The sequence below is a fragment of the Thermobia domestica genome, chromosome 17 (assembly GCF_964235325.1).
Source record: "Thermobia domestica chromosome 17, izTheDome1.hap1.1, whole genome shotgun sequence".
In the NCBI taxonomy this organism is placed as follows: domain Eukaryota; kingdom Metazoa; phylum Arthropoda; class Insecta; order Zygentoma; family Lepismatidae; genus Thermobia; species Thermobia domestica.
The window spans coordinates 75998370-76025541 of record NC_137470.1 but is presented as its reverse complement, the minus strand read 5'-3'; the positions used below and the strand labels follow the sequence as shown (position 1 = coordinate 76025541).

Below are 27172 nucleotides of genomic sequence, written 5' to 3'. Positions count from 1 at the left end.
AACGGGATTGCATTTTTAGTATTTAAGCCTTTCTGAGTGCGACTACACTTACCCTCCCCTTCGTTGTTCATGCTGGAGTAGCATACTTAAAATCATGACTTTTAAAATTTGTTCTTTCTGGAAAAAAGGGGAGGCGGCAAATTATGCCATTGCACGGGGCGACAAATTGCCTAGGGCCGGCCATGTGTATGATGATGAAAGTTAATAGTTGATAATAATGGCACTTCTTGTATATGTATATACAAGACATGAATATAGGATGACTGAATTTGAAGTAATGCAGGGTGTTTCAAAATTAATATTAGGGTTTTGAAACTTTGTAGTATCTATTACAATTAACTTACAATTATAAATATTATATCAAATGAAAGAGCAATTCACAGTTTTGTACTCACGCAAGTACATGCATTGTTTCTTCTGTCTGCCGTTAGAAAGAGCAAGTAGCAAAGATGGAGACTAGAGAGCAGAAAGCTTTTTGTGCTTTAATAAAGACTGAATCTGTACAGTGCAACCGTCTGTGTGAAGAATATTAAAGAGACGCTTGCAACTACGTCCTTATCGTTTGCAGTTGCTACAGGTCTAAAGCCTACAGACTACGGTTTACGTGCTAATTTCGCAAGTGAAATATTGCTGCATAACAATGAAGATTTTCTGGATCGTGTCGTCTCCAGTGATAAATCGACATTTCATCTAAGAGCTAATGTGAACACTCATAATGTTTGCATCTGACCGTCAGCAAATCCTCAGGAGATGATACAGTTGAAACGAGACTCCCCTAAATTGAATGTGTTTTGTGCCATATGGCGGAAGGCTTATGGGCCTTTCTCGTCTATCGACTAGAGGTGTACCATGTGACGAATGAATCTCATATCGGACACTTGTAGCAAAGACTGTTTGAGGTGCTCTTTTACTTGATTCATTGCTTATAATTGTACGTAAAATGTAATAAGTACTACGAAGACTTAAAACTCCGATATTCATTTTGAAACACCCTGCATTTATCACCAACAGTGTTGGAACTAAGATGTAAAAAGGAGAGAAAATTTTCCTTATAAAGTTATTGTTTACAACAACGATATTATTATTAGTCGAGACTATAACTACAACAACAACACGGGTTAGTAGTCAAAAAAATGTAATCAAATGTACACTAGTTGGCCAAAGTGGCACACACGGGTGTGTCACATTTTTAATCCGCTCCTGTGTGGACACTAATTAAGATATCGGGATATTATTCTTGCCAAATATGGTTGGACCATAGTTTATCATATTAATTTCTTTTTCTTCTGGTGTCGAATTTCCTTCTCAAATTTCACCCGTCAAAAATTCGAGAATTTTCTAATTTCGAATTTCCTTTACTCCTTTTTTCCCGGTAGCTTTCTTCGTTGTAGAAAGACCTCCTTAAGACTTACCAGATAGATACCTCGGATGGATACCTAACTGTTGACATCAATTGGACGGGCCTGCGCGTAGTATTGCCAATTAGGGAAATTAAAACTTGGGCAAAAAATTCGAGATTTTTGTTTATAAATGCGTACCTATACATCCGAGTGCAAATCAACTTACGCCAATCGAACATTTGTCCTTACTTAACAAACGCAAGTACAGATCGTTACAATGGAGTAATTAGGGGGCGCACGAAAAATTCGTATTTAGGTTCTAAACCTTGATTTTTCTAGTTTTTACCTTTTATGTTTACCGTAATATATTTTTGATAATTGGAAGCTTTGTTCCTTAAATATCGCCATAATACTTGTAGGATATATTAGTGGTGTACCAATGTTTAATTTGTGTCTGTCTGGTAGCAGTGTTGCCAGCTACAGAAAATTTTAATTCCAGATTTTAGGGGGAAATTTTGGGAAGATTATCTGTTTTGTCTCTATTATTTCCCTCTTGTTGGCTACATCGGAACAAACGTACCAGTATCTGGAAGTCTCGTCTTTTCCCTACACAACGCACTATAGAAAGTTTTAATAGGATAATTAGGGGAAGTACAGTTGAGGTTTACAGCAGACCTTGTTCTCTAATTGGAAAGATAACTGTGATTTTCTTAAGGTAGAATGAGATATTTTTTATTGACATGCTTACTTTATTAGATATCGTCACAATACTTGTAGGATATATTAGGAGGATACCAAAGTTAATTATAAGATAGTTTGTGTGTGTCTGATAGCAGTGTTGCAAGCTACAGAAAATTTTAATTCCAGATTTTAGGGGCAAATTTTGAAAAAAAAATCCCTTTTTTGTTTCTATTATTTCCCTCTTGTTAGCTACACTCGAACAAACATACCAGTGTCTACAAGCTTCGTCCTTAGTCTACACAGCGCACCATAAAAAGTTTCACTAGAATAATTAGAAGAAGTACAGTTGAGATTTATAATAAACCATGTTCTGTAAATGGTAAGAAAATGGTGAATTTCTGAGGTAGAATGAGATATTTTTTTAAATTTCGTGCTTACTTTGTTAGATATCGCCATGATACTTGTAGGATATATTCTTGGAGTACTAAGGTTTATTTTCAGATAATTTTCGTCTGTCTGATGGCAGTGTTTCCAGCCAAAACAATTCATTCCCGATTTTAGGTGAGAAATTCGGAAAATTTCCCTTTTCCCCTCTATTATTACCCTCTTGCTGGCTACATTGAAACAAGCGCACTACTACCTGAAAGGTTCCTCTTTGGCCTACAGAACGCACCATAAAAAGTTTCAATAGGATAATTAGAGAAGCTGTAACCCCGGCATATCTGTTGATTTTTGCTACTGAGGCGTAAAAAGTGTCAAAATTTCATGTGTATGATGACAGAGAATGTTTTCTTTCCCTCTTTGAATGGAAGCCAGCGACTTCAGGATTTCACTGTACCTTGTCAACACACCAAAGAATTTGTTTAGGTGACTTGAACTCATATAACAGCATTGGTGCTAGATACAAAAAAAAAAAAAAAAAAATGAAATTCGGTTAGGGAATTTTTTGTAAATTTTCACCCCTACATTTACCTCAATAATTTCCCACCCGTTGGGAACATTGCAATGCAACTTGCACCAAAACATAGCCATATCCATTTTCTAAAAAACAAGGCCTTAACCATAGCAATCGAATGAATGGTTTTTGAGCAATAAGTCATTAACTGAAAATGTAGGAAAACGCCAAAAATGACCTGGGTCCTAAAGGAATAATCACACAATTTTGCTCGTATAGGTACAAAGAAACAAACGATTTTTAAGTTACGAGGGCTTCGACTCGAGTTCTGTTGATTATTTCAATAATCTGCAGCATAAATCAATAAATAATAGTTGTCAGAAAAAAAAACAGACATTTGAAAAAAAACATGAAAAAGAACAATGTTTTTTATTGAAAAAAAACTTCACAGAAAAAAAACCGTTTTTTTACAACACTAGGCATGAGATAGATTGGGAAGGAATAAAAGGATTAGAAATGGAGAAAAGGTTCGTGATAAGAAAGTGGAAAGAAGCCCAGTGGATTAAGAAATATGGGAAGGAGAAGTTGATTAATTGGTCTAGTGGATTTGTAATACATAAATTATGGGAAAAGATGATAGACAAAATAGAACGAAAGAATTAAAAGGATCAACGCGAGCTGTTGGAGCAGGTGTACAATGGAGAACAGCAAATGGGCAATAACAAATAGAAAGTGTAAGTGACAAATACATAATTAAGAGTTTCGTAACAGGTGCGCAAAAAGAGAAAGTGACTACACTAATTAAAAATTTACTTCTTAGAGCCAATTAAAAGTTTATGTTTTGTAAAGAGAAAGCGGGCTTGCATTCAGATTGTATATAAGTTGTCAAAACTGGATATTTCTCTCATAATGTGTCTGGGGAAGGCTATGTTACGTAGCCGAAACTGTAACACAAATATATAATCTTAATATATATATATATATATTTGGTCTAGGAATTAATTCGTGCGGTTGGTACGCACACATTGAAGCTGTAGTACAAACACAAAATACATAAATACCTTAAGAAAAATATTGTCCATCGCTAGCCACCACTTTCGCCCATCTGTCAGGCAATGTACGGATTCCGTGGCGAAAGAAGTCCTCATCCTTGGAAGCGATCCAGTCAGAGACCCATGTTTCGATATCTTCTGAAGAAGTAAACCGCTGTCCAATCAAATCGTTGTTCATGCAATCGAACAAGTAGTAGTCCGAAGGAGCAACGTCTGGTGAATACGGCGGGTGGGGTAAAACTTCCCATCCGACATTTTCTAAATAGGTTTTGACCGGTTTTGCGACATGTGGGCGAGCGTTATCATGTTGAACAATAAGTTTATCATGTCTGTTCTCCCATTCTGGTCGTGTTCTGGCCAGAGCTTGCTTCAAACGCATTAATTGTCGTCGATAACGTTCTCCATTCATAGTTTCACCCGGTTGCAGCAGCTCATAGTACACCACACCTTTCATGTCCCACCATATGCACAGCATAACCTTTGCACAGTGAATATCTCGTTTTGGTTGTGATGGACCTGGTTCACCTGGTTTCACCCAGGCCTTTTTTCGTTTAGGGTTCTCGTAATGGATCCACTTCTCATCACCCGTAATAATTCGATGCAGAAACCCCCTTTCTGCTCTGTCGTTGAAGCAGCAATTCGCAAATGGTTTTTCGTCTTTCAACGTCTCTGTCTTTCAATTCATGTGGAACCCAATGTGACATCTTTTGAATCATTCCCATGGCTTTCAAGCGTTTGGAGACTGTTGTTTGATCAACGCCTAATGCTGCTGCAAGTTGTTCCTGCGTTTGACACGAATCCTGCTCGAGCAATGCTGTCAATTCTTCGTCTTGAAATTTTTTTGGCTGTCCAGCTCGCTCTTGGTCTGCCAAGCCGAAATCACCACTTCTAAACCGTGCAAACCACTTCTGACACGTTCGCTCAGCTAGAGCATGGTCACCATACACTTCCACCAAAATACGATGACTTTCAGTCGCACTTTTCTGCATGTTAAAGTAATGCAGCAGGACACCCCGCAAAAACACTTTATCAGGCACAAATTGCGCCATGATCACTTAACTACAAACTGGTGTTGTTGACGCTTTAATCCACTGCCCTATACTACGAACGATACGCGATGACAGGGGTTTGCAACACATGTGTGGATACACGGAACTGTGGGACGCTCCGTTCGTTGCGCCATCTCTTGTCCACCCGCACGAATTAATTCCTAGACCAAATATATATATATATATATATATATATATATATATATACTGCTTTGGTCAGCTGGCGTTTTATTAGCAATCTTGAGTTTTCCAAAGCTGCAATGAATAATTTACAACGCCATATTCGATTTAAACATAGCACTAAGAAGCCTAAATCCACTGCTGTCTAACTTTCTCGTTTAGTTTGAAAGACATGTAACAACTCATCAGTGTCCCATGTTTCTTGTTCGCGGCACTATTCGCGTCGTTCAAAAGCCTTGTACGCGGTTTCATCCGTGCAACCAACACCGTATGTCCATACCAAATAATTCGCGGTACACTGTGATTGTTATCACAGTTTGTGGGAAGTGCTCCGTCACCTCCACCGTAGTCACACGACGGTTCTAAGTGGCAATCTGCTCGGGGCGACTTGTCACTGAAGATCTTCTTCACCAGTACAATCTTGTCGTGAGTTTTGTAGGTCGTCATAACCTTGGACGCTAACCCTCGCAACATAAACAAAACGTTTACCATTTTTGTCACGTTTGCACCACATAACCGAACGCCGAAAATCTTCCCTCTTTGAGAATCAGAGAGGTCGCTCATTTTAAACTATTACCCTCTGATCAGTTCTACTCCTCCTCAGGTGGTAAGGGATTTGCCTAACACACCACCCCCAACAGCCCGGCGCTGCGCGTGGGCCTACCTGACCGCTGTCGGACGTGTTTCCAACTCCAGGTATTTCCATTAAATTGATACATACAAGGTATATCAAAAAGGACTTTACAACTTTGAAAAATCATATTATCTTACAGACATGGTTTTGGTGTCATTTTGTAGCAAAATACATCAAGTTTTGACTCACGTAGTGCACTAGTTTAGAAACAAGCCACCGCAAGCGCTAGCGGCAGTTGCAGCAAAGATGGCTGCCTTTCGTAATTCCGAGCGTGCTAGCTGTGTGTTTTGGTTTGAAGAATCCAAGTCTGCGACAACTGTACAACGTAATTTTCGTACAAAGTATGGTAAAGATCCTCCCAGTAGGTCTACTATTTATCAGTGGCATAAATGTTTTATCGAAACTGGATGTTCGGTAAGACAATAAATCTTCAGGTCATCCCCATACATCTGAAAACGTTGTAGAGAAAGTGAAACAAAGCTCTGTGAACAGTCCAACAAAATCAAACCGACGTGCTTCTCGACAGCTGGGCGTCCCACATGACAGTCGTGTGTGTTAAGAAAACGGTTGCATCTCAAACCATCTATCTCGCAACTGAACCAGACCTAGAATCTACTTCGCAATCGAACATTCACACCTAACATGCTGCAGCGGGTTTGGCAAGAAATCGACTTCAGATGGGATGTATGCCGCATCACCAATGGAGGCCACATTGAACCTCTTTCGGTATAAAGTAAAAAACTTGATATATTTTGCTACAAAATTACACCAAAACCATGTCTTTAAGCTAAAATAATAAATCAGTATGAGTTTTCAGTCGTACAGTTTTTTTTATACACCCTGTATTTGTATATTGTGTATATGTGATTTGACCTTGTTTCTGTAAAACTTCCCATAATTTCTTTTTTAAAAATGTTACTCTTTCCAATATGACCCATCAATTGAAAGTTACTCAAAAGTAGTTCTGTCATATATCAAATGAACGCGAAATAAAAGGTACAGTTAGGTGCTCTTCCCACCATTATACATCAATTTCAAGTTTATTTACAACTTGTTTTGTGTAAATACTTGTGAACGAAAAAGTACGATATTTATTTTTCCTTATTTCGGAAAGTCTTAACTGGAAAATTACAACACGTAAAACTGGAAGTTTGTATTTTATTCTATTTCCGGTGGTCCTTCACAATAAAATTTTAAAATAATCAAGCTGGTTTCCTTCTTATGTTTCCCTGATATAAAATGGCCTGTACTCGTAAGTACGACGCAACGTCCTGATTTGCAAATCTGAATTAAAGTTCTGAAACAATAAAGGAGGGTGTATAATACCTAGGTACAATCTACCTTGTTTTTGAAAATAAAACTTATGTTCTTATATGATTGTACAAGCAACGCACAAAAAACCGACATCTTACACAGGGCTATTATTTTATTAAAATTTATTTTATAATGATGCCTTAAATCTTTTTAAGTTTCACCGATCGAAGTTACAAAACCATGTTACGTTATCTGCACAATGTTCGTCTATACATAAAAATAAGCTCAATTGAAAAAATGTTCTTCAGTAGGAAATCTTTCAGTTTTACGTCCCACGTTTTACGTTCAGTTTTAGGCTAAAGGAGACGGTGATTATGAGAGATGAGTGAAATGGTGGAATGAAGAAAGTGGGAAGAAACGGGAGAACCCCGAGAATAACCATGAGCACGGTGTTTGTCCACCACAAAGTCCACACGGCGCGAGCTGGGATCGAATTCTTCAGTACGAGGTAAACATATTAACAATTGGGGTGTTCTAAAAATGGCGCCCACGGACCACAGAGCACTATTCTACTAGTCAAAATAAAGCAATATATATATATATATATATATATATATATATATATATATATATATATATATATATTTGTATACCTTTCGGGTCCTTGTGTGGAGACGGGAATTGCACTATGTGGCAATGTTGCAGAAAAAAGAACCGTAGACTACATGTAGAACTCTACCAATAGTTACGTCGATTCTTTTCAGATTGCAGTTAAAGTCAACATAGATTGACACTAGCATCACTTATTAGTGTAACAATCGATGTAACTGTTTGATGGAATCGTAGAGTAATGGTAATGGTTCCAAATTAATCTGCAACGTTGCGACATAGTGAAATTTTGATTCCCCATAGGGGCTGAAGGAGGCCCCGGAGGGTATAGCATCATATAATATTTTTGCTTTACTTTGACCTGTAGAATAATGCTCTGTGGTCCATGGGCGCCATTTTTAGAACACCTGATATATATATCTATCTATCTATCTATCTATCTATATATATATATATATATATATATATATATATATATATATAAACACTATGTTAACGTTTTCAGCCGTTGTGATCATTTTCTAACAAAAGAAACAGAAAAAATGAGAAAAGGAAATCGAATGCGATGCCTGTTTCTCCTCCAGTAACTAACATAGACTACTAACACGTACTCTCATTTATGTCCGCTAAGGGAGTAGATGAATAATTGAGACAAGTGAATGATTATGGAATGATTGGTGGAATGAGAAGGTGAGAGGAAACGGGAGTACCCCGAGAAAACCCACGATGTTCACCACCCACACTTACTTGGCGGGGATCGAACCAGGCATCCTATACACCAGAGGTAAGTGCTCTACCACTAAGCCACTGTGCCCCCCATTAACGAATATGGAGAACAACACCGGTAGTGATTTATGAAATACGCATTTCACCTTCCATAACCATATGATCATCTCTAATTGAGCTTTATATATAATAATGCTAACGTTTACTTACTGTTGCTGGTTTTGCACGAAGATTGCTCAGCACAGCCTTAGCAACATTGATAGCCCCTGTAACCAATGCCTCTGGAAGAATGTGTACTGGTGGTCCCAACGCAGATGCCGAATCATTATTTTCAGAATTTTCCCCATCATTTGAATGGCTTGCTTCAAGCTCAGGGTGGCCTTCAGGTTCTGCTCCTTCTTGCTGCTGATGTGGAATATTTGGTGCTGTTTCACAGGAGGATGGTGTATTTGATCGTGTGGATAATTCTTCAATAGATTCTGAACTTGGTTCAACCTTTTGATTTGTATTTGATCGTGTACAACACGCTTCAATCGATCTTGAAGTTGGTTCTTCCTGTTGGCTTGTCGCACTAGAGTGGTGCGGATGCTCCATTGAAATACATCTTCCAGACATATCAACTGCAAAAATACACTTCGAATATTCGTCTGATGCCAACTTCGCTAGCGTTTCTACAGTACGATAAGTACTCTTTGATTCAACATTGACGTTCTCTGTTAGAGGTCTTAATTCCTCCAGAGCTTCTTCGTAATTCGTGTCACTGCAGACTTCCAAACTAGCATCACTAACAACATCGGCTGTTATGAAACTTGACTTCATTTCAATTGTTGACTTATCTTTAGAATTTGGCTTCTTTTCCTTATCTGATTCTTCTTTTACGATTTCCGGTTTCGAGCCTGCAAATTATTAACATTCTTAGTAATGAAAATTTCTACCAACATATAATAAAACTAAATATCATGTAAACACATAGCCATCTTAAAAGATATAACACAGACAAATTCAATATTTTCAACTGTGCTCTAGACAGCATAGAGTTATTTCAGTTTCTGTTACTATCGATTCTCAATTTACATACTCAAATAATGATATCCAGTGTGGCCTTTAATTATGTATATGTTTGACTGTAGTATTTGTAATTCTGAACAAAAAGTTTCGATATGACAATACTGTATAGCCTGAGAGTGGAGATAATGGTAGAGATGGAGCACCGCCAGTGCGAGAGTGGCTAAATGTAACATTCATGTCGATGTGTGTGTGTGGAGTGGCCAGCTCGATCTCCTGATTCTTCACAACCTGAGTTTTTCTTATGGGGTGTTTTAAAGGACAAAGTGTATCAACATCACATACGCAATTTGGCCGAACTACGAGAAGCTATAACAGAAGAGGTGCACAGGATACCAGTGCCGGTCTGTCAAACTGCCTGTGACAATGTTGCTTTTCGTCTCCAGGTATGTGTTGATTTCGATGGTGAATTGGTGGACCATGCCATGGAGAACAGAGATTAAATTCTTGTAAGGAAAGGAATGAGAGTAATGTGTTAATGTTAAAGTTATGTTGCTAGTTTCTTTACCGAAATCTTTGCAACATCATATACATAATTATGGGCCACCCTAACCAACATTGTAGAATCTCAACTAAGTTGAAAATACCACTATTTATTTTGAACAGTTTCCTATGCCAGTGTACGTACACTCTTAACAATTATTTATTTACTGCTGTCGAGTTTTCCAACTATTCTCAAGAGTAAGTTCACTAGGAAGTGTTGAGTTTGAGCTTTTGTGTTTTGTCTTATGCAACACTCGGTTTATGAAAGGAAGGACCTACTGTTAACGTCGGCTCCGAACTCGACCGGCCTGAATTCGGTGTAGTTGGCGAGTGTACATATCATCATGTAAGGTCATCTCTTACAAAATGGGCTGTTCTATACTACACTATCTGGTCTTCAGCTGGATCTCAGGACCACGTCGCAGTCCTGGCTAGGAAGTACTTACATACGCTTACTAACAATATTGCAATGCTCTGGTTTGTACAGTATTAATAATATATGTGAAGTTTTAACCCTTAAACCTTTTATTATAAAAATAGATGTCTTATAAATTTTTTTTACAAAGTTCTTGTAAAGTCTTTTCTCTATAAAGTTTTCAGTGTACAATAAGTCTGATGTTCTTCGGCACACAACATGGCCTCGGAATAAAAGATACTTGTCTTAGCCCAGCAGCCTCAGATGCGGAACGGTAGTATTTCGTAGCTCATAGCAGCCTGGCAGTAGGTATTACAGAATATCTCCTTCGCTCATAGCAGCCTCAGGAGATATGTTTTAAAGTAATACTCCGTAGCCCATGGCGGTCTTGGAGAAGGTTTTTGGTAGGTGAGCTTTGAACTGATAGTTTCCTCATCTCGTTGGGTTGTTTTACAGTCATCTTCTTGAGCTCCTCCGTGGCTAAGCGGTTAGCGTACGCGCCTTTGGCGTGGGAGACCCGGGTTCGATTCCCGGCGGGAGCTCATGTAGTTCGGATTCCACGTTAATCAGTAGGTCCACGTCTCATATAGCCTCGCTGCTAAAAGGGACGCTAAACTAAAATCAACAACAACAACAAGTCATCTTCTTGGAGGGGGACTCCATGAAGGGGGAGTCGGCCTTCTTCGTAGTTTTTCCGAATCCTCTTCGTTTCTTCCTAGGAGTGTGTCTCCTTCCATCGTCTGCTGATGTTTGCTTCTGATAGTAAGAATACGTGTTCGTACTAAGAACATCTGATTTGCAATGAGTAGGGATAGGGATTCTTACAATATATTCATCGCGTATGAACGAATACTCGTATATATTGGTAGATATTCCAAAGCGAATCGATTCTGGGAGAACTACGTTGTAGCATTTCCGATGTACACATCAATTGTACAGTCCGCAGCAAAATACCTGCAACATGAGCATGCAAGTTTATTGTGAAACTACGCCTAATAGCCCAAGGAATGAACATAACGTCTAAGTGGCATGAACCACGCCAGGAGAAACTTCGACGTTTTCCCTTGCACGCTTATTTTGGAGCAAAACACTTCGTCGTTTCACAATAAACCTACATGCAGGTTTTTTGCTGCGGACTGTACCAGGCATAGTTAAAAAGTACATCAAACATGGATCTGTTGTTAGACGCTCTACTGTGAATATCATAGTGCAACGATATGTAGTGTGACCGACTCCGGACTGTGTATCACCGACAAAGCCATACCCGAATCGGACTTCAGTAAAGCTGACACCACTTAGGCATATGACAGGATTTTCAGTCAACGCACAGGACACATCTAATTTTGGGCTCTTGCGTTCATGTTCCACAAATTGGTGTGGATTTTTCTCGCCTCATATCCTGCAGTTATGCCTATGCACCTTACCTGATGTATGGAAGGTAGCTTTGTCAGAAAAAGCGACACTTTTAAAGAAATCATTGTCCTCATCAATGAGCAAACTTTCATTTCAAAAGCTAATTCGTATCTGAAAGCCTTGTCATTCAACTGGAGTTTTTGAACAAGCTGTAGTTTGTAGCCTCCCAGACGTAATCTTTTATGCATGATACCATGCACAGTCCAACGCTGAATACGCAGTTGTGTATTCACAGACCTTATCGATTTACGTGGACTTCAGTGAAAGGCTTCCCGAATCGTCTCCATTTCTTCTTCATTCACGGGTTTTTTTCCCCATTGCCTTTCTTTCTCAACACAGAACTAGTTTTCAGGCACTGTTTGTGCTATCTAACAATACAATGACGGTATGGTTTATTGTCCCTATTGTTGTCCAAATCTTCTCTGTAGGATTAGGGGACTTGAATTCTGCGAACCAAAACAGTACTCCGATTTCTGACGAACAGTAAAGGACGCCATTTTGCTCACGAGTAATGAGCACGCGTGAAGTCCTGTTGTGTTCAACCGTCTGCTGGGCATAAAATTCTATTCTTTCCACTTTCCGAACAACAAAACTAGATGATTCTATGGTAACTGGTTCTCGAGTTATTCAAATTTCCTGTTCGTGTATTTTCATCCGGACACACTGTATATACATATATACACAAAATCAAACACAAACAATTTGCTGAGCAAAACAATATATTCACATAAAAAACTACATACGTGTTACAGTTTCGCCAACTAACATTTTGGCTTCATCAGACACTATCTCTGATGTCTGATAAAGCCAAAATGTTAGTTGGCGAAACTGTAACACGTATGTAGTTTTTTATGTGAATATATTGTTTTGCTCAGCAAATAGTTTGTTTGTGTTTAAGTGTATGCAAAGCAAAGCCTCTACTTATGGAAAATATTACAAAATCTCTGTCAGGGAAATATTTTATCCTGAGCTTCAGAGAATTCAGTTTGCAAAATTAAAACTATAAGCGACTATTTTAGGTAAGACGTTAGTTTAACATCATTATTCACAGAATTCCTTCTTCCTTTACTGTTACACTGTATCAAAATATTTGAAATAGGGAGTTTGTGGAGTTTTCCCTCTCCAATTTTAGCGATCTCAATAAATGTTCTATAAAGTTATAAAGGCAAACCCAAGCCACCCCAAAAAGTGTTTCTACCTCTAATTCCACCCCTTACCGAATTATTATATCATGCTTGCTTACAATTTCATATTTTTTAAAATTCTGGTGGGGGTGATCCAAATAATCTGGAAGTTTCACAGATCGTAGATACTACGTAGGTGTAAATGTGAACATTCTCCCAGAAAAAATCGATGCTTTTTTTTTTTTTGCATGTTGAAAATTTCAAAAAATTGTAAAAATATATATGTTTGAGTACATGAATTTAATATACATATCCAATTATTTTAACATACAAAGCATTAACGTACACATAAATATTCTCTGATAATGAGAACAAATCAAAAGCTAAACACCATATAATTTGCGGTAATTCATTCAATCTTTGTTGCTGTCTTCGTTGATTGGAATATTTTCAACTTTAGAGCCTGTTTTAAATAAATCAAGACGCAAGAGAAAGGAAAATCGTGAACTATGGAAAAGAAATGTTCGAAGTTTTGACATTGAGGGTCTGAAAGGTGGAAAAAAAAAAAAAAAAAAAAAAAAAAAAAAAAACTGAACTAACACTTTTTTTTTTTCACTTTTAAATTTTTGTGATAAAGTTGTCATCACTTTCAGACCCTGAAAATAATATGTGCTGTACCTGAGGGTATTATAACATTTTGAACAAAAAATCAGCAGTCCCCCCCCTCAAAAATTTTTTTAGGATTTTTTGAAATTTTCAACACGCAAAAAAATAAATAAAAATACGTATCGATTGTTTTGAAAAAAAAAAGTTATCATTTGCACCTACATAGTCTCTACAATCTATGAAATTTACAAATTATTTCGACCACCCCCACCAGAATTTAACAAATATTAAATTTTAAGCATGTATGATACGATAACTCGGTAAGGAGTGGGGGTAGAGTATCCGAAACTTTTTTGGAGGGTGTTTTCAGGTCAAAACTATAACATTTTGGGTCAATAACAAGCCAATTTGGATCAAAGGCCGATTTCACTATCTTACTTAAAAAAAAAAAAAATTCCTGGCAAAAAATAAAAAATCTTTCTTTCTTTTCTTCAAGCATCTTGCATCTCTACCCACGAGTGATAGAAAACATGACTATTCAGGAAGCGGACTAGATAGCGTACTGGTTAAGACATCGGCACAGTAAGCCGCAGATCATGGTTCGATTCGTAGACTAGTCTTGCATTTTCTTGTCACTCTTTGTATATCACTTAACAACCTGAACCTGACGTTAACAACTACTTGTACGGAATATACGAAGACAAGTCAAAAATTATCCGCAATGTTGACATAACTCTTCTTACATCGTTTATACAGACCTCTGTCCTCGTTTATTTTATTGTTATGCTGTTGTAGTCATGCTATTCAAGTTTGATCCTAATTCCTCCATTTGTCTTGCTTTTGTTGAAGATAGATCATGACCCCTTTATTAGAAGTTTGCACCAAAGAGGAACAACAAACAGTGATCCGGTTTTTGAGGTCGGAAGATGAATTAGAGCCGCAATCCATCAAAGACTTTCAGCACAACACGGGAACAGTGTTTACGAATGGATTGGAAAATTCAAAAATGGTGGCACAAGTGTTACCACGAGGAAGGAGCCAGATGACCATCTAGGACCACAAATAATGAAAATATTGAGCATCCACGTGACATAGTTCTTTTAGACAGACGAGTGACTATTGAAGTGGCACACCGTCTGGAAATTAGTCATGGTTCCTGGTACACCTTCCGACCACAAAAACTGGATCAATGCTCGTTGTTCCTCTTTGGTGCAAACTTCTAATAAAGCGGTCATGATCTATCTGCAACAAAAGGAAGACAAATGAAGGAAGTAGGATCAAACTTTAATAGCATGACCACAACAGCATAACAATAAAATAACCGAGGACAGAAGTCTGTATGAACAATGTAAAAAAAAGTTATATCTACATTGCGGATAATTTTTTACTTACCCTCGTATTACGTTGCTAATTATTGTTGTCCAATAGTATTGAATATTTAGTGCCAGGAGGTGAATTATAGAATAAGATGAACGTAGTTGTTTACTGTTGCTAGGATTTAGACAGATGAGGATAAATGATTAAGAATTATATCAGCGCAATATTACAGATAATAAAGATGATCGAAAGGCAGTTTCGAGCCGAAAATTAATGGTAGATAGAGTCACTAAGTAATTAATACTTTCATATCGTAAAAGACAGTAATTTTAATAACTTAACACTGCAACCCAATATTTTCTATGGACCTTCGGTTTTAGTCTTTTTCTGACAAACATTTTCATACTAAAAAAGGACAAAGTCTTTAAGGAAAGTATTTCTAATAGCTATTGAATCAAATCTAGTAACTCACCTGTTGGAGACTGCAAAGGTACGTCACAAAGAAAGCATGGAGGCATCGGAACGACAACAAAATTATCTTCTGCGTCAGAGGACAGACTCAAAATGCTTCCAGAAATTACACTCATGTTATCTGTATCACTTTCATATTCAGCCTTAGAGAATTCATTTTTTTCATGGAGAGAGTTCTGTTTGTCGCAATCATTTTTCTTTTCTCTAATTTCCATTTGTTTTAAGGAATTAAACTGATCACACTCTATGATTTCTGTAGGAGTGCTTGCAACTGTTGAATCTTCATTGGTATGGTCTACTTCTGGATGGTTAATGTTTAGCTCTGTTGGTCTTCTACTATCAAGCTCCTTGTTACTATCAGTCCCACTTCTCTTAGAAACGGTTTCTCCATCTAAAAATAAATAAATAAATATACAAACAAAACCAGTTGAGAATGCTCCAGGAGCATTGTCAGAACGAACTTAAAAAGAATTAATTTTTCTTGTTAACTTCTACAGGTTTTGTACCAATTGTTACTATTATACTCATTAAACAATTTTTGTAATACATCCATTATACATAATAATACAATGACAGTGTTGCAAACGGCCGCACGAACAGTTTCTCTGCGTCCCAAGCGCCTTGCAGACTTTACTTCCGTTTTGCTCTGGTACTATCGGTTAAGATGAAGTGCGAACATAAAATAAACGAATACGAATGTTTCAAATTATTTAAAAAGAAGAGAAGTATACTTTGTGGGTCTCTGAATAAAGGTTAAGAAAAAGACTCAAAATGTTTCTTGTGAAGTACTGTACTGGATGGTCAGAAACGGTAGCGACGTAGCAAAGAAAGGAGAAAAATAGCCAAGTTGAACAGAAAACGAACATGGAAGAGTAGGACACTGGCTGAGACACATAATGAATTACGTGCTAGAAAGTTACAGCGAAAAGAGGGGACAGTATTAAAACATAAAATTGCTTGTCAAGACGGAGAGGTTAGCTGGAGACCGTGATGTACGGAAGCTTCTCGGTATGCTGCAAGTACCTACTGGTAATGGCAGTATATCTACGGTGATGATGATCTATGGATATGAAACACAACTCTCCCTGATTAGATAAGGGCCAACATATTTAAGGTTATGAAAAAAAAAAAATGATTGACTGATCATTTGGAATTGAACTATTATTCTTTTAGAGCACCGAGTCAGAGGTCACATGTAGGGAAATCACGTGCAACCTGGCCGTGAGGGCCAAAACTCTACGAAAAACGAAAGAAAAAACACTAAATGACAATCACGCTACTGTTAGTAAACACGTTTCTACCTAACCTTCAAGAGAAGTCACACGTAGCCAAAAAGGATTGAAATGCACGTAGATAATAGTAAAAGTGGACTGCTGTATCTTCTACATCTAAATTTCAACTATACAATAATGCTGGTTAAGCTACAGTTGCATTATATATGTTACTACGTTTTCCTAAGTGCTAGATACGTCTAAGTATAAAAGATACTAAATATGTATACCTTTTACTGTTCTGCTTTCTGACATGATGTTGAAACCATTTTGAACTTCATGTGACGTAGCTGCAGATTCACACATTACTGTCTTCTGCCCCTGAAAGTATAGGAAATCATATGTTATTAACCTAGAACTTGTAATTAACAATTACTGTAAAAACTGAGTTCACGCACTGTATTGGCAGTTTCACACATAATTATTATCACAAATACGAGGGTTAGTCAAAAAGTTAGTTGCACTGCTTAAGAAAATAAAACAGGATAGAAATTTTACAACTTTATTTGTATCGTAAAGTTCCATTCTCAGTCTACTTTTAAACTTAACTACTTCCGTTATTTAAGCATTTGTCGAGGCGTGGTACAAGTTTTTCTATGTTTTCTCCAAAGAAATCCCGTCCAATACTCGATAACCAGTTTTGGGCTGCAGCTTTCACCTCCTTATCCGAGTGGTATCGTCGCTTTGAAAGTTCGTCTTTCATGGGACCAAACACATGGAAATAACACGGTGAAAGTTCTGGGCTATAAGGAGGGTGATTTCTGGATTTGTCGCAGTTGATGGTCTTTCCTCGAGATCAGCATCGTTAGTATCTGTTCGTCCGTTCTCAACCATGTTGCACCACTTCGCGATAGCTTGGCGTGATTGCATTTTCACCATATACTTCATGCAGTTGTCGATACATTTCAGTGCAGTTACACCTTTTCGCCCACAAAAAACGAATCACTGCACGCATTTCCAATTTGGGCGCCACTTGCTCTCTCGAGGCATGTTTACGACTGATAATCAGAACACCTCCACTTGCCTCGTGAAAGCCGCTACGTCACACGATACAGCTACATATCTGCAGTGTTTCCACACAGTTTCATCAAAATAGCCTTTGACCGAAAATATTTACGAAGAAGTGCAACTAACAGACCCAACTAATTTTCTGACTGACCCAAGGACATGAGTTGCGCTTCATTCTGAAGTTGCCAGTTAGTAATCTTCGAGAACATATGAGGAGCATTATTTATATATATATATAGGTATATGGAAATATTCAACTGTAAATAAGATACAATTCAATATTGTTACTCGCAACTTAAGTAGCTTTTTGATCCGAAGGTTCTTTGCTAAAGATGAACTCACAGGAACATTATTTTCTGCAACATATTCTCCCCTACGCCGCACGTAAACATTCTCGATTTCTCACCATTGTCCAGTACAGTAGTCGGAAACTACAAAAGTCTCCACCGTGGTTTTTCACTATTATTTGCCAGTGTTTATGATTTACACGTTGTCCAAAATTCAGCTCTCTAGGCTGAACCCAAGGTACATAAAAAATCCACTTGTCACATGTAGTCTCCCATACACTCCATTATAAAATATCTTGATATTTTGCCCCCCGTCTGCCATGATATTTACTTTATTTCGGAAACTATATTTTTTCCTGATGTGTCAGCAATATACCTTCCTGACAGCACCAACCTTTTGCAAAAATTCGACACTTCAGTTTTGAACTCCTTGTGTTAACGGGTCCTTTATCGGGTGAATTAGAAAATTGATTTTGTTTTGTGAGGAAAAGTGAATGAAACTCAGATAAGGGGAATATTTGTTAAGAAGACAGTTGTAGTTGTAGGGTGTTTTTGATGTTATGAGCGGCACTGTATGTGGAGGCGGAAGGGACAACTTGGCGGAGAGGTACACTTGTTATGATTTAGTGGCGGAAAAGGCAGTGTGGAAATGGCGCGTATATGTCAAAGTTGTGACATGTCGTGTTTGAGTTTTATAGAATTATAAAAAAATAACGAGTATTTAACCTAACCAAGCAAGCCTACTAAATGGCCACTACGCCAGTGTATTTCTGCAGACTGTACAGAAGCTGTATTTTACGTTTACAAATGGAGTGTTACTAGTATCGAACAATGACAAGTGCTATTGAAACTCGTATCACTGCCAAAACCAACCAACCTATTTTCACTACCCTCGCATACGCGCATACTCACCGTCACTGAAGTGCCTGCTCCCTTTGGACGCACCACCGCGCTATCGCGGGGCGAACCAGCTTGGTCCTGTCCTGACTCGGTTAGATAGCATTCGTGCTTTTAGTGGCACCTAGCACAGGTTGGTTCGTATTTCTTGCACTGTAGTTTTTATGCTATACATCCGGACACCTTATTTATACGCAAATAACAATTTTCTATTGCAAATTGTAACAGATTATATGCATCTGTTTTGAAGGTAATTGACCTGTAACTCAACCTATCTTGACCTAACGTAACGTAATCTAATCTAACCAAATGTAGTCCATTTTGGTACTTCTTTTTTTCGATTTCCATGTGGTACGGCTATACAGCGACCAAACTCCTTGTCGTATAGCATACATGAAAATTTTGTTGAAATAGTAAACTTTCGAATTTATGTATCAAATATCTGTATTAGACTTTTGTCCAAAATAGCTTTAAATAACTACACGCAAGAAACTAAATTATGATAAAATTTAAAGATCACAGACAATTACACAATGCTACTGAGAGGAATGGGCAAATAAATCCTGCGTCGAGAATTCACACCTGGGTTCACATGTGATTTTTTTTTTAATTCTACAATACGTATTTAGAATATGTATTTAATTAAGTGTTGAAACAATGAAAACCCTCTTTATTATCTCGCAAATATTATAAGTTAAACTATAGAATGGGGCAAAATTAGTTTATATAAAAAAAATAAATATATATTGCAACTAGTGTATATCCCGCGTGTTCCGCGGATATTTTTAAATCTTCCTCTCCTTCCGCTCCATTTCTCTTCGTCCTCGATATTGAATGCAAGTGAGTAAAACAAACGCACCAGAAAACTATTTAAGCTACCATACTCCCTAAACATATGCAATTTCCAAAACTTCGCCTTATTTGCAGCCTATAGTGTAAGAACATTTATACAAAATGTTAAGGTATTACGGTATTAAGTAAGCATTCAACCTCTGCCCCCCCCCCCCCCCTTATGATATGTATTTTGCAAAATCCCATCTTATCTATAGCCTAGGGTGCAAGAGAAACATTTCCACAAAATTTGAAGATTCTACGCCTAGTAGACTCTGAAATCTGTTGATAAGTGTATCAATCAGTAGAGTTACTCTTTTGTATATACAGAGTGGCCCAAAAATAGGTATACACCCCCTACATTGATCAAGCATAACATTCTAGTTTATAGATTTATTTGTTTCGGCTCTTCTGAGCTTAAAATGTAAGTAAAAACACATTAAGAACAAATAATAAAGAAACTAAGTCTACCTAATGGATAACAATAAGAAATGATATAAAATGGAATGAGCTTATCAGTACAGTACTGTATATCTACTTTTGGGCCACCCTGTATATTACACTTCGTGCTGAGTGATATGTTCGGGCGATCGAGTTGGTCATATTGGCAACCTTGGCAACAGTGTAGTCCTTACTGTCTGGACGACCAAGAAATGTTTGTATGGAAGAAACCGAACAATTGGTTCCCCAAACGTTTGTACAAAATTCCTCGTAAGTAGACAAGACAACCAGACAGGTGATTGCAAATAAACTATCAGAATGTGCACAGAATGTTACATGGCATCAAACTGAAACCATATCTTCCATGCTTGTTTACGCACTGGATGAGGATGATTACGTCAGAGAGTGGAGTTTTGCGAGTTGTTTCTAATTCGACATGAAGCAGATTCAAACTTTAGGTAGTTTGTGCTATGGACTAATGAGGCTCAGCTCAAATTTTTAAACACAAATCCACATAAAGTTCTTTTTACGCATCGAATGATTGAGTGGCATTTCTTCATTTGGTATAATAGGACCTCACTTCTCCGACGCACATGTTACTTCGGAATCTTCAGGGCCTTGAGACCTTGTAGGATGTTGTGTTGGTTGAACTTGTTCTCAACACCGTCTTATATTGCAGCAAGATGGAACTCCTCCCTGTTATGGACTTGAAGACAGACCTTTCTTGAATGCATTAAGAGTGGATAAAACGGTGTGGTACCAGTGAATGGCCTCCACATTTTTGTGATTTGACGCCATATGATTTTGCTTTTTGCGGAATTGTTATGGGTATGGTTATCTTTTAACCACCCACAGACTTGGATGCAGTGAAAGAATCCATCATCAAAGTGTTTCATGTCCTCGACAATGATAGAATATTACTGCATCGTATATGGTATACTACTGTTGAACGTTGCAAACAATATCTTTCAAAAAAATTAAAGACAGTTTGAGCAATACCAATTTCAAACTGAGTACATGATGTAACTGACGTTTGGAATTTTTCTATTTTTATTTTTAGTTTGTGATGGGATAACCTGACTTTTGTACAACTCTCTATATTAAAACGTTCGACTCTGCGACGGTTTTAGTCGTCCAGATAGAATACTAGTTGAGGACTGTTTTAGCTTCTAAAGCCATTATTTCTACTTTCTACACACATATTCGCTTCCTTTTATGAGTCTGGATGAACACCGAAAATCGGCGAAGTGCCTCAAATGTAGGATATAAAAAGGTAACACGAAGTTTTATTGTGTGTTAACATAAAAATTATTACAAAATAGTTACTTTTGTGGCAGCTTATGTAATTTCTTAATACAAGGTTTTCATCAAATCATAATTCAGACAAAATTTCTTTTGTTCATAAACTCTTCAAACACTAAAAGTCATTGTATTTCATGTCTGAACTTTGTTCTCCAGCTCGTGTTCTGATAGTCAACTGCATATGACACAAAAACGATTTAATAAACATTACATGCGTGTTCTTGAGTTTGTCCATGAACCTTTAAATTTTTATTAACTAATGTACAAGTTTTAAAACAATTTTGAAAGCTCTTTCGTGGCTAAGCAGTTAGCGCATGCGTCTTTTGTCGTGGGAGACCAGGGTTCGATTCCCGACGGGAGCTCATGTGGTTCGGATTTCACGTTAATCAGTAGGTCCACCTCTCATACAGCCTCGCTGCTGAGAGGGACATTAAACTCAAAATCAACACAGCTCAAATTAATTTTGTAGAAGATAATACGTTACAAACTATGCAATAACAGATACCCAAGCCTGGTTTATTCTCTCATCTTCAGTACCAAAAAAAAAAAATAAATAAATAAATAAATAAATAAAATAAAAAATAAAAAAGTAAAAAACTCTAATAAAATAATGCTATGTTATTTTTTTATACAAGGTGTTTCAGAACAACACCAACAACGTTTCGGACGTGATTTCTGACACCAAGAGAAGACAAAAAGTATACACCAATCTGGGTGTAGAAATCCGTCATTTCGGAGTTATAGTCTGTCGAAAACATGAAAATATGAACTTTAAAGGTTCATTGCTCCAAAACTATGGAAACAACCGTAGTCGGGTCAAGACCTCACTTAGGAACTAATATGTGCCTTATCCAAAAATACATGTTTCAAAATCCTAAGGTACTCACGCAAAATTTTTATAGAGGCAGTTTGGCTATGGACATATAACTTGAAGTACTCACCAACTTCCTCTGTAAATATTGTTGTGGAAGTACCGCAGGATTGTGAAACATGAATACTGTATTTGAATAGGGCACATATTAGTTCCTAAGTGAAGTCTTGACCCGACTAGGGTAGGTCCCATAGTATTGGAGCTATGGACCTTTAAATCTTTTTTTTTTTTTTTTTTCGGCAACCTATAACTCCGAAATGATGGATTTTTGCACCCAGGTTGGTCTATACTTTTTGTCTTATTTTGGTGTCAGAAATCACGTCCCAAATGTTGTCGGTGTTATTTTGAAACACCTTATATATATAAGGTGTTTCAAATATATATATATTGTCAACCTACCTCCTTCGCAGAATGATTAACATCAGAGTAATCTGGGCTAACTACTACAGAGAACCCGATCCACTGCCCACATTTTTCCTCGTTATTGTGGTAGAGTTGCCAATACGATTCGTACCGTCCTGGTGCACCTGAAAAAAGGAAGATACATTTCATGCGTTAATCTGTCTTCAAACAGTAGTCAATTCACAAAACCAAGGCTCGAAAATTGTAATTCGAACTCCTAATAACTTTAGCTGTGAAATTTGAAAAAATGAACAATGAAATCTTTGAGTTTTACGTCCCACGGTTATGCCGGTTAGGCTAAAGGAGACGGTGAAGATGAGTAATGAATGAAATGGTCGAATGAAGAAAGTGGGAGGAAACGGAAGAACCCCGAGAAAACCCACGCACATGGTGTTTGTCCACCACAAAGTTCACTTGGCGGGGGCTGTGTGAAATTTGAGTGGACAGCAGGAGCGGAGTCTAAAAAACAAGTTTACGCAAATTTGCTATCAAAACGTAAAGCAAAAAATACAAAAGGTAATTATAATTAGTAATTATTATGTCGATTATCGCAAACTCAAACGCAAATTTGGTGTCGCATTAATGCAAACACACATATAAATACATATGCAAACACATATAATACATCCCAGCCACTTTGAACTAGTGATGATATCAGATTCCCCTTCCTCTCCCTCCTCCGGAGAGGAAAAGGACAGTTTTAACGCACTGGAGGTGAAAAGTAGTACTACAGAAATACTGCTATCACACAGAAAACGATTGGAGATACGGCCCCGTGGATGACTTTTGTCGTTCCAGGCCGCTCTTTTAAAATCATCACCATTTTGAACTGTCATAAAGTTTTCCTCAAACAAGTGAATTAAAGGGTTTCTGTTTCATCTAATCAATCTTCTTTAGGACTCTCCATAATAATAATTGAAGGGGTGGATTCCAAAAGAAGCTAAGTCAATTTTTGTCAATCTTGAGATATTGGTTCTATTAAGTTCCATATCAGCATCTTCGTATATTGAATAGTGTTTCACGCCATAACTACATAAATGAAATTAGTTGTAGGCAAAAGAAAACTGTGTTGTTTTCCAAAATGTCCTTAGTCAACTGTATTCTCTGAAGTTATTTTCTGACTCATGACTACAAACACAAAAAACTTGCCTCGGATGATACTTTCACCGTTATCTTACAAAACGTAGGCAATTACAACTTTCTTTTACGTAGATTACCTTTCTTTTACGGAAATTGAATGATGGAAACGCACACAAAATATCGTCTCCTAAAAAACTTATTTTTTGACACGCTCTTTTGGAACTGAGTTCTTCAATTATATTTATTACCGTTAAAAACATTTATTGAACGAACTTATTGTAACACAAATAACTCTTAGGTGGACAATCAGCAAACTTTAATAAAAAGACGACGGTAAGTAAGAGTACACTATTTACATGCAATACCCCTTTGCCTGGCTGATTTTCACATGGTACGATTGAGAACAGCCAAACACTACCGAACAAAGCCGACATTCACTAGACTCCGAGATGAATGAGCAGCTGTAAGCACTGCAGTTAAAGAGGAAACACAACGGGCGAGAATATATATGTATTTTAGATTCGCCAGATTTTGGCGAATCTTTTGAGTATTTCCAGCTGGTTCTTGCAGTTTGTTTCGCTAATTTTGCACAACTTTCTGTACATTTTAACTGATTTTTCAGTTCTTGTGTAACTTCTAATTGATCTATAAAATACTTTTTTTTTTTTTTTTTTTTCATCTCCGTATTTTCCGATGATCGGAGACTTCGTCACTGCCGTCTACAATGAATTATAAATAATAAATGTGGAAATTCAACAACGTTATTGTAAATGCAATATGAAAATTTTAATATTCTGCAACAGTGGTAAATAGGTTAAGTGAAATAGTGACAAATGAAGGGATTTATGATAGATGAAAAATCAGGAAGGAAAAAGGGTCTGGAGACCCGATTAGACTTAAATAAATAGAAGATACGAAAATTACGGAAGTGAGGGGATTTAGGAAGTAAATTTCTGGACTTTCGGCATCTATTTGCTTATTTATATGTCTAATAAACAACTATGAAAATGGACCTGAAAACGCTTCTTGCCAATGCTCGATCATCCTAAAATCTCTCATCAGTGAGTAAGCATAAAAGAAATAAGGTTAAACAACAGGATGACATTTAAAAAGAAGTCCTTAGTCGGAGACAGCAAGCCAAACACACATGTTGAATGTTTTATTTTCATAGTGTATCAATTCATATACATTGAAAGCATTACATCGAACAAAAAATGAAATAAAATGAAATCTTTGAGTTTTACGCCCCACGGTTATGCCGGTTAGGCTAAACGAGACGGCGAGGATGAGTAATGAATGAAATGGTGGAATGAAGAAAGTGGAAGGAAACGGGAGAACCCCGAGAAAACCCACGCACACAATGTTTGTCCACCACAAAGTTCACTTGGCAGGGGCTGGGATCGAACCCGGGACCCCAAGCACCAGAGGTGAACGCTCTACCACTGAGCCACTGCGGCCCCTTTAAATCGAACAACCTCCTAGATAGATGTACATATGAATTGGTAAAGTAATATCACGATTTATTATTTCCGAAATTAAAATTTGTTCAATTTTGTCATTTAATTACTATGATCTACACCCTGACGGATACGTTGAGAGCTAAAGTGACAAAAATGTGAAATTGTATCAGAAATTATGTTGTTGATAGGATTCGACCTTCTATTGGCACATATCATCAAACGTACGACGTACACCCTCAACCATGGCAGTCAGTATATTGAAGTAGTTCTTCCTCTTCTGCTACTAGAAGGTAACTTCTACTCGAATTCGAACACCCACATCTTCTCCATTGCAACACACAGCTCACGCGCATATCCAAAAAGCGAAGTCCACATGTCAGCAAAAACAAATTCCGTAAGTGCATATGCGTTGTACGTTCTTTGGATCGACTCTCCATCCATCACTCTCCTTACATTTCTAAATCCCTCATACACTACAGTACTAAAAACTTGGTGCATAAACATACGCATCTATGTCACCTGGGATTTCATGCGTTAGATATTTTGTCTGTAACAACAGGCAGTGCACGTGCATGAGCAGAGACCTGACTGCTGTGATGGTACCAATAAGTGTTTCGTATATTTTGATCGTGCAAGCACTCTTTTTGCCTTCTCTTTACCAATCCTATTACGTTCCTTCAACTCGTGAGTGGTGTTCCGCTAGCAAATAGTGTGTGAACATACAGAGTGATTAAAAGAAACGGTAAATTTTGAAAGTTGTGTTGGCAACAGTGGAAGTTAACACTTGAATAACGTACGCCAGCCTGTCAACGATAACCTGCCATTTAGTTATCATGAATGCTTGAAATGGTGCGCAACATGCTTTCGTTATCAAAGCGTTTTAGAAAAATAATGACAGTGTGGAGGGGGCACGTAAAGAATTCTGCCGTCATCTTAAATTAGGACGCCACGGGAACAAGACAATCCTATGGAGTTACACCAGCATCCATTGCACAGCAATAAAGTTACTGTGTGGTGTGATATATCATCATACGGTGTGATGGACCCTTATTGTTTTGAAGACGAGAATGACAATGCGATTACAGTCACATCGAATCGTTACGTCGCCATGCCTGAAACCTTTGTTGTGCAACAATTACAGAGATTTCCACAGATTACTGACGCACCCTGTTTCAACAAGATAAATCAACGTGGCACACAGCACGAATATCAATGGCTGATGTCGCCAATTTTTAGGGGAACGTGTAATCTCGAAAACGGTGACATTCAATGGCCTCTCAGATCCCCTGATTTGTCAGCTTGTGATTTCTTTTTGTGTATTCTAAAATGTCATTATTTTTACTATTAAATGAGATATTTTTAAACAAAATGTTTTCATGAAATTATTAAATTTTGAAAATTTCCCTTTTTTTTTTTTTTTTTTTTTTAGAATCACTCTGGATCTTTTGTTCAAGCGTGAGATCACCAAGAGGTAGATAATTACAGAGCACACACACACACACACACATATATATATATATATATATATATATATATATATATATATATATATATACAAAAAGAATTAAATAACATATTTTCTTATCATTGTTAGGTCGTTAAAATTCTACCAGGATGTAGAGGTAGATTCTAGGATGCACGTTAAATCATTCAAAATTGTTGGGACCAGAAAGTGTCCCAAGAATTTTACCGGCACGAAGTAGATAGATGTTGAAACATATGCCAGTACTTGCAAAACTTGGAATGTGACAACACATACACTCATATACTTACTTGGTGCAACGTAGTTCACACTAATCTGACCTTCTTCTCCTGGAGATAACGAAGGACATTTGACAATCACAGCTTCCGGATTCAAACCATTCGAGGTGTACACTAATTGCAACTCAGTCTGAAAAATAATAATTATTATTATTACTAGTGGATATCCTGTATAGATGTGTTATCTTAATTGCACCTTACAAAAGTTTGAGGTAAACGCTGTAGCTCCGTTATTTTTGAAGATACT

The 27172-nt window shown here is 37.4% G+C and overlaps 1 protein-coding gene across 1 annotated transcript in view; it reads right to left on the bottom strand.

Annotated features, from left to right (window-relative positions):
• The window catches only part of LOC145673759 (uncharacterized), a 106396-nt gene that overhangs the window by 11422 nt on the left and 67802 nt on the right, over positions 1-27172 (bottom strand). The window contains exons 7-11 of the mRNA XM_081743508.1: positions 26938-27055; positions 22622-22749; positions 16816-16906; positions 15316-15705; positions 8631-9316 (exon numbers count right to left, since the gene is read on the bottom strand). Coding sequence (XP_081599634.1) covers positions 8631-9316; positions 15316-15705; positions 16816-16906; positions 22622-22749; positions 26938-27055 — 1413 coding nt within the window. The remainder of the gene's footprint in view (positions 1-8630; positions 9317-15315; positions 15706-16815; positions 16907-22621; positions 22750-26937; positions 27056-27172) is intronic.